General features: G+C 57.4%; 1 protein-coding gene across 2 annotated transcripts; it reads right to left on the bottom strand.

Moving 5' to 3' along the window:
* Positions 1-2,426: 2,426 nt before the first annotated feature.
* LOC120677347 lies at positions 2,427-5,871 on the bottom strand. 2 transcript variants are annotated; one of them, XR_005676278.1, is made up of 3 exons: positions 4,880-5,871; positions 3,064-4,786; positions 2,427-2,974 (listed from the first exon to the last, which is right to left on the bottom strand). XR_005676278.1 is itself a non-coding variant. In XM_039958498.1 (2 exons), the coding sequence occupies exons 1-2, from the start codon at positions 5,744-5,746 to the stop codon at positions 4,658-4,660; spliced, it is 996 nt and encodes a 331-aa protein (XP_039814432.1). In that variant the 5' UTR covers positions 5,747-5,871; the 3' UTR covers positions 2,427-4,657. The 2 variants fall into 2 exon arrangements, 1 of the variants encoding a protein (XP_039814432.1); XM_039958498.1 differs by having other exon boundaries at positions 2,427-4,786.
* Between the last annotated feature and the right edge of the window lie 1,773 nt (positions 5,872-7,644).

Here is a 7,644-nt window from a genome sequence, read left to right as displayed (position 1 = left end):
TAAATTTTAATTACTTGTGAAAGAAAATTAATTAAAATGCAAGGCTAAGCATATGAAACCTTAGAAAATTATATAAAGCCCATTAAATTTATTATTAAATACTGAAATTTAAATTAGGGTGTTACATTAATGTTGACCATATCGAAGGTTATTGCTTCGGTTCTCTGCGCTGCACCTTCGCCGAATGTGACATTGAGCTCTATCTTTCCAAGAGCTTCGATTCTCTTTCCTCCGTAGACAATGAGCGGATACTGTGACTTCTTCAGCGCTATTTCTGTGAACCCCATTTTGACGAAGCACTGCCACACGAGGATATCTGCGGAGCTCCCATTGTCCACCAAGATTCTCCCTACATCATTCCCTGCGAAGTGCACTGAGTTCTTGCCGATGTTTGCCGTTATGACGAGGGGGTCATTATGTGGGTAGTGCTGCAGCCGAAGGTCTGTCTGCGTGAAAGATATTGGGACATGCGACCAAGTTGTTCGGAAGCATCTGCCCTCACTGACGTGGGAAACGGTTCTAAAGTATTCTTTGCGTTGCTTCTTCGTCTCATGTACTGGTTCGTTGGATCCTCCGGAGATGGTATTGATGATGTTGACCCTGCTGCCGGAGGGTCCCTCGCTTTCTCTTTCTGGTATCTGCCCCGGTTCGAGCTTCGGAGGTGGGGGTAAAGTTGTCGGGTCGTAAGAATGTGGCGTGGAGCTCCTCGACCATGTCTGACTATAGTGCGGAGGTGGTAGCATCAGTACTGATTGTTGCGAAGGTGACGTATACGGTAGCGGATTGTAGTTGAAGACCGGGTATGACACCGACCAATTTGGCGTAGGAGCCCAAGTGGTTGCCGTCGCCGAAGACTGAGGTGGCAACTGCGAGGTATGATTGACTGGCTTTGCTGGCTGGGAATTCTGCCGGTCAAACTCTTCTTTTCTTTCAATGGCGAAGGGGCATTCATTTGTCCAATGGCCTTTGTCCTTCCCATGGAAGAAATAGAATGGAATTTTCTCTCTTCGACCGCCGCTGTCTCTTCGGCCTTTGTTGTGTCGTTCTTCGCGATAGTGACGATCATCGCGGTTGGATCTTTCTTCGTGGCGGTCCCTCTCGCCTTTTCCCCTATGATGGTGTCTGTGCTCTCGGGGGGGGGGTCTTCTTCGGACACGTTGTTCACTGTTCTTTTCTGCTTCGGCTCGTCAGCATGCCATGGTTTTGAATGGGACCTCTCGCTGCTTCGCGACTTCTTCTGCTCGTTCTTCTCCTCGAGCCTTCTCCTCTTCGCACGGTCGGATATGCAATATTCTTGCATTATCTCGAACAGCTTCGTGACTGTCTTCGGCTTGCGCCGGGATATGTACTCTCCGCATGGTCCCAGGCTGATCCCCTTCACCACCGAATCGATGATGCTCTTGTCGGCAACACTTGGTGCTCTTGCGCGAAGCTTCATGACACTCTGAAGATATTCTTGCAAGGTCATGCTTCCTTGCCATAGATCGTGAAAATCGTAAGATGTGACTTCGTCGGCCTCACGGCGCGGAAACTTGCACATAACTCGAGGCGAAGCTGCTTCCAAGACAGGATGGTTCCTGGTGGGATGTTTGCATACCAACGCTGCGCCAAGCCCTTCAATGCGAGGACGAGCGCCTTCGCTTTACACGCGGTGCCTCCTCCTGATGCTTCTATGGTGGCTTTGTATTTGAGGAGGAACTCTTCGGGGTCTGACTCCCCATCGAATTGCGGCAATATTGCTGGGTTGAGGCGATGAGGCCACTGCACCTCCTCTAGCTCTTCGGACAATGGTGATATTCTTTGATGCCTTCTTCGGTAATGCTCTTCGGCGTCTGACTCAGAGTGGTCAGAGATCTCTTCGACCAGCACGAGCTTTGGGCGGAACCTTGGTGGTTCTTGTTGCCGCGGGTTGACCCCGATCATCTCTTTCTGCGGTGGTGGTGGTGGAGGTGCCTGCAATTTCTCGAGCTGCAGCCGCTGGGCACGGAGCTTCTCCTGCATCACCTTGCAGTGAAGCTCCTCCTCCCTCAACTTGTTGTACTGCTCTTGATGTTCTGCTTCGGTGAGCATGGTCTGCTTCCCCTTCGCTTTTGTCGTCATTTATGGTTCCGAAGGTTCTACTTCCAAGACCTGCTGCTGAGACGCCGAGGTCCAGAAGGTTGACTTCAAGCTGGCCATCTGCAAGGACGTCGACGGAGACATCGTCGCTGCTAGTCCCGTTCACCTGTGTTGCTGCTGCTTCGCCCTGCGAGGGTGTTGTCATCGTCATCGTCGTCGTGTCCTCCGAAGTGGCTCCGGTGGTTCCTCTCTTCTTCGTCGCCGTCATATGGTGTATCGAACCGACGGGTGGGCGCCAAACTGTTGGTGGAGAGTGTCTCCGGGACGGACGGACACTACAACAGCAAGGGACAAGCACCCAATTCAAGTAGTAATATTCTCTCTCTCTCTATTCAATGTGTCCCATCAATGAACATTACATCAATGAACGCCTCCAATGTACAATTACTCTTTTACACCCTTACAACGGTCATATACCCGGAATATTCCCGGACGTACATGTGATTTCCATATCACAACATGGGTGCGGTACAGCTCAGAAGGGCCCACAACTCCAGGCGGCCCTCTTCGTCCTGATTGACGAAGACCATGGGGCCCACTGATTACTCCTCGTCACGACGCTTGTGTCGTCCGGTCTTCGCATGTCTTCGTCTTCCGACCCGAAGATCCACGAAGACGGGCCATCTCCGTGCTTGCTCTTGACATCGGTTTCATTGTTCCTGACATCTTGTCTGCGCGCACCTTCGGCGACCAGCCCGAAGGTGGTGTCCCCAACACTGCCCTACCGTGCCATTCAGGCTGTCGATGGCGGTGCGGAGCCATTCCGTTTCGGCCACCGACACCGCCTCGGTTTTCTTCCTCAGATTCTCAGCTTCGGCGAGCCCTTGGCGCAGCTTGGTCGCCTCGTCACGGGCACCTGTGAAGGGCAGCAAGTGCACCAAACAGGGCTCGGATCCCCAAGACCGAATCCCTACTTGAACAAAGGGAGCAAGGTAAGAGTCTTACCTTGGAGCTCCCCACGCGCTGCATCATGCTCTCGCGTCGCATCTTCGGCGGACTTGACGGTGGCGTCGAGAACCCGGACTACAGCGTCGCGTTCCTGGACCGCGACCTCGTGTTCGTGCTTGGCCACGTCGCGTTCCTACACCGCGGCGTCGCAGGCCTCTGCAACCGATTGCAGTTAGCCTCGAAGCCGTTCTGCCTCCTCCACGTCTGCCCGCGCTTGGGCGTTCGCGTCGTCGAGGGACCGACGCACGGCGATCACCTGCGACGTCGTACTCCAGGTCGCGAGCCTGTGAGCAACGGCAACATGAATTTGGGACACACGAGGAGAAGTACTAGGAGAGCAGGGGCCACGGTCTCGCGTAGCTATCTGCAGAGCTCACGCGATTGGGCAATGGCGAGCGTGACTGCGCCCCGAGCGAGCCCTCCATCGGCTGAGGTCCGCGCGGTGATAGCCCCCCGCACTAAGGACGAACCCACGAGGCGGTAGCTCGACCTAGACGGCAGCTCGGCTGACGAACTCCTTGCGCCGCGGTGTTGGGAAGCCGCTGCCTGCCCCGGTGGAGGCGGCCCATGGGCGGTCGCGGGAGCGCTAAGTGGGCTCGACACCATGCTCCCCGCGTCTGGGAACGTCGCCATAGTGGACCGCGGCGCGCTCGGCGTGTCGGCGGGAGGGGCCTCCTCCGTCCGCGATAACCAAGTGTACGGGGCCATTCCGACGGAGGCCGCCCCTCCGCTCGACGCGGTCACCACGCCTCCGGCCGTCGCATCAACCTCCACGGCGGCGGCGGCCGCGTGTTGCGGCGCCTCATACGCCGTCGATTCCGACGACGCGATGTACGCCGATGGCGTGCCCGCCAAGGACGCGTCCACCTGGGCCTGCTGCCGCTCCACCCTCACTATCTTCTGAGGCATCAGCGACAGCGGATCGAGCCTGCCCAACAGGCTGACAACAAACGGAATCGACGACAAAGTAAATCAAAGAAATCATAAGACAGGTGAAATCGCGAATCACTCACCGCGTCATGGTTGGGCGGGGCCTCTTACGAAGGGTTTCCGCCGACGGGGATCCGGCTCCGTTGCGGCGTTTCCCCAGCACCCCAACCGGAGGAACTTGGTCGTGCAGCTCCCTGGAGTCTACAGGGACGCCGATCGACGCCAACTGGGAGGCGGCCCCGCGTGCTTCCACGGAGGGAACTCGCGCACCTGTCGTAATGGTCTCCGAGATTAACGCAGTCACCGCCACAGAAGGGGGAGGCGATCGCCTCTCCTCCACAACAACGGCAGACCCACCGGAACTCCCCAGTAGTGAGAAGAGGACATTCGTCCCCACAGTGCTCGGAGGTGTCTGCGTCGCCATGTCACGCGACAATGAGGGGACGTCCGTCGTTGCCTCATTACCAGGTGTCCCCGAACATTCGGCGCCGTCTTCACCCTCCTCGTCCCGCGACAAGAACTCCTAGTCCATGCTCTCACCCCCATCATCATCGTCGCCGCCATCCTTGTCACTCCAAATAGGTTCCTCCGAGGATTTGGCCCCGCTATCGGTATCTTCGCTGGCGGCTCTGTGTTTTGCCCGGTCGGCCCGGCGTTTTTGCTAGTCGACGTGCCATTGCGCCCGGGCGTCTTTCTTCCCCTTCCTCCTCTCGGCGGCGGAGCGATTCAGCACCCGCTGGACCGCATCTTCGGGCAACGGAGCTCGAGAGCGGCGGAAGTAATATCCGTCCTGGGCGCGAGGAAAGAAGAGAAGCTTAACGTCAGCAAGAATGCCGAAACAGAGAGATGAGCACAAGAAAATCAGAAGGTAGGGCATTCTCACCAGCGGGACGAATCCTTCCATCAGACGCATCACGGGGTGGTTCGGGTCGGGATACACCGGAACCGGGTCAGGGAAAGCCTCCGTGATCCGCTGTTGAATCTCCGAATCACTGAGCGGCTCAAGTGCCAGAATTGCCCCCGCGATCAACTCGGGCGCCGCGTCAGGCACCATCTCGTCCAAAGCAAGAGCTCGCGCCATGATCGGCGCAACCCGCCTCGAATGATAGGCACCAACCACGCCCCTGCTGGTCAGGCCCCGCCGCTTCAGGAAATGGATGGCGGCGATGTAATCCGCCAACCTCTCCTCCTTCTTCTCGGGGTCGTAACCCCAGATGCGCGGCTTCTCTGCATGGATTCTGTTGGTGAACAGAGGGAGGGGAGCGTCCTCATAGTTTTTGATGTAGAACCAGGTCGCGTGCCATTTCCCATCCTCCTTAGTCAAGGCCATGGGCATATATTCATCGGCTCGAAAACTGGGGCCGTTCCCTCTGCGGAGGCGGATGCTTGCGCACCCGATCGGAACAGGCGTGAGGACGCCTCCTAACTTCGCCTTGAAGACAGAAAAAGAGAATAAATACCGGAAGAGTTGGAAAAAGGGAGGAGCGCCGAGGAAGCCTTCGCAAAGCGCGATGAAGGCAGCAATATGCTGAATCCCGTTCGGATCCAGATGCTGCAACTCCAGGTCGTAGTGATGAAGCAGACCCTGAAAGAAGGCATGCGGAGGCGAGGCGAACCCCCACTCATAGAAGCAGGCGAACGACACCACATACCCCGACGGAGGCTTGGGCTCCCGCTCACCCTCGGGCAAAATCCACTCGATCGCCTCCATGAGGTGGCACAACAGCCCTTTCGCCACAAGGCCCCTCATGTGCACAGGAGTCACGTTGGAAGGTCCCCAGAATGATATGATGACGGAGGGGCAGAAGCTCGAGGATGATAGGAGGGCACTGGGGCTCGCTGGTGATGGGAGATAGGAGCTGGGAGGTGCGCTCTTTCTACGTCTCTCCTTTTCCTCTCTCTCCCTCTCTCCCTCTCTCCGTGCTTTTACCCTTTTTCTCTTGCTCGTGAATACAGAGGAAGCGTGGGGAGAGACACGCCGCTGTCGTGTCGCGCAATAAAGAGGGTAAGTGGAGAAACGAACCACCTCCTCGACTTCCACAGGAAGAATCATTATGGCACCTCGCACGATGCGCCGAACCTGCTAGGGTAGGGACCCACGAGCCCAACAGATGCGTCCCATGGAGAGTCACGCCGAACGGCTAAAATGACCATTTCACCCTAGGTAAGTGGGGATCCGGGCCCAAACGGGCTTGGCCGGCCTAATGATGACTAAGGGTTCGAAAGCCGGCCCAGCCATGGACTCGAGGCTGCCTGAGGCACCAACTGAGTAAGAGGCAATGACGGATGGGCCCCCGGCGGTCGATACCCAGACACCCAAAAGATGATCTAGGCTTCTAGATTTGTGTCTAAGTCTTGATGAGATCCTGACCCGTGTTTTCCCTCGAAGAAAGGCAACGAGACGCTGGGGTCGGTCGAACGACCCCAGTAACTATGACGGTCGGGACACCAAGAGCTTCTGGGGTCAGTCGCAAGCCGACTCAATCTGACTCCCCCCCCACTCGCACGGGGTCGGGGCTCCACTTAGACTTGCCCGTTAGTAGCTCCATCAGCCCCGTACTTCGACCCCCGATGAAAAGTGCGGTCCGGCTCGGCCGTCCCATTTTGAGCGAAAGAAATGCATGGTAGGGTTAATCGCAATAAAGACAAAACGACCCCCGGCCGGTCGCCCAATCGAGCGGGAACCTCGGGATCGGCATCGCGTAAAGAGATCCAAAGCAGGATCGCAAGACGAGCGGGGCCCCGTACGACCCCATTGTCCGACCCTTAGGGGTTAAGCGCATGAGTTGATGCAGAACAAACACAGATAATCCGGGCCCGTGCGATAGAGGGAAGGAAAATGGCAATACTATATATATATATATATATATATATATGTTACTACGCCAATACATGAAGTCTAATAAATGGACCGTGCAGGGTCATACAGAAGCTACGAAAGTGGAGACGAAATATACGCTCTTGTCCGGGGGTCGGCAGCACGCGAGGCCGGGGTTTGCAGGGAAATGCCGGGTCTAGGGTTCATGGCCACGCCACGGACCATAGACCAGCAGTTCCTCTTCACACGGAACCGGCCGACCCAGCATCCCCCGGGGGTTTCCACCCGCCGACCAGTCGGGCGCATTCGACTAGCCGCTACCACCGCCGCTCGCCTGTCAGAGGATCTCGGCGACGATGTGGGTGGCGGCACGCCCGAAGTTGCCGGCAAGCGAGTCAAGTCCCGCCGTGGTCGTTGACGCCAGAAACCCAGGCCTCAGCTGGCGGAAATCCTGGCCAGATCTGAGTTGCGCCGCAGTTAGCGCCAGAGCGGCGCCACATCAGCATCCAGGCTCACTGCCCGCCACCTCGCGCCTGCGCCAGGTTCACGGCGCGGAGCGCCGCACGTTGGAGGGCATCAAAGCGGCTCTACAAGTCGTCGAAGCGGTGACCCGAGTCCGCGACCCTATGGCGGGCCGCGGTGAAATCCCTCTCCAGGTCTCCCGCCTTGGCGCAGGCCTCAGCAGCCTCGCCTTGCGCCCTCGTCGTCGCCTCGGAGAGGGTGGCGAGGTCGGACGTCAGGTCATCGTTGAAGGCTCGCAGCCGCCTGATCTCCATTATCGATGCCGAGAGGTGCTTGCGAGCCTCGGCAAGGTCCCACGCTAGGTCACG

This window comes from Panicum virgatum, chromosome 6N (assembly GCF_016808335.1).
Source record: "Panicum virgatum strain AP13 chromosome 6N, P.virgatum_v5, whole genome shotgun sequence".
Classification (NCBI taxonomy): domain Eukaryota; kingdom Viridiplantae; phylum Streptophyta; class Magnoliopsida; order Poales; family Poaceae; genus Panicum; species Panicum virgatum.
This window is presented reverse-complemented; position numbering and strand designations above follow the sequence as displayed.

What these genes read in the sequence shown, in the direction of transcription:
- LOC120677347 (XM_039958498.1), bottom strand. Translation starts at nt 5,746, where the DNA reads ATGAGGGGCCTTGTGGCGAAAGGGCTGTTGTGCCACCTCATGGAGGCG. An exon ending in TGGAAGGATTCGTCCCGCTG is followed by an intron (nt 4,787 to 4,879) that starts GTGAGAATGCCC and finishes CCTCGCGCCCAG; the next exon opens with GACGGATATTACTTCCGCCG.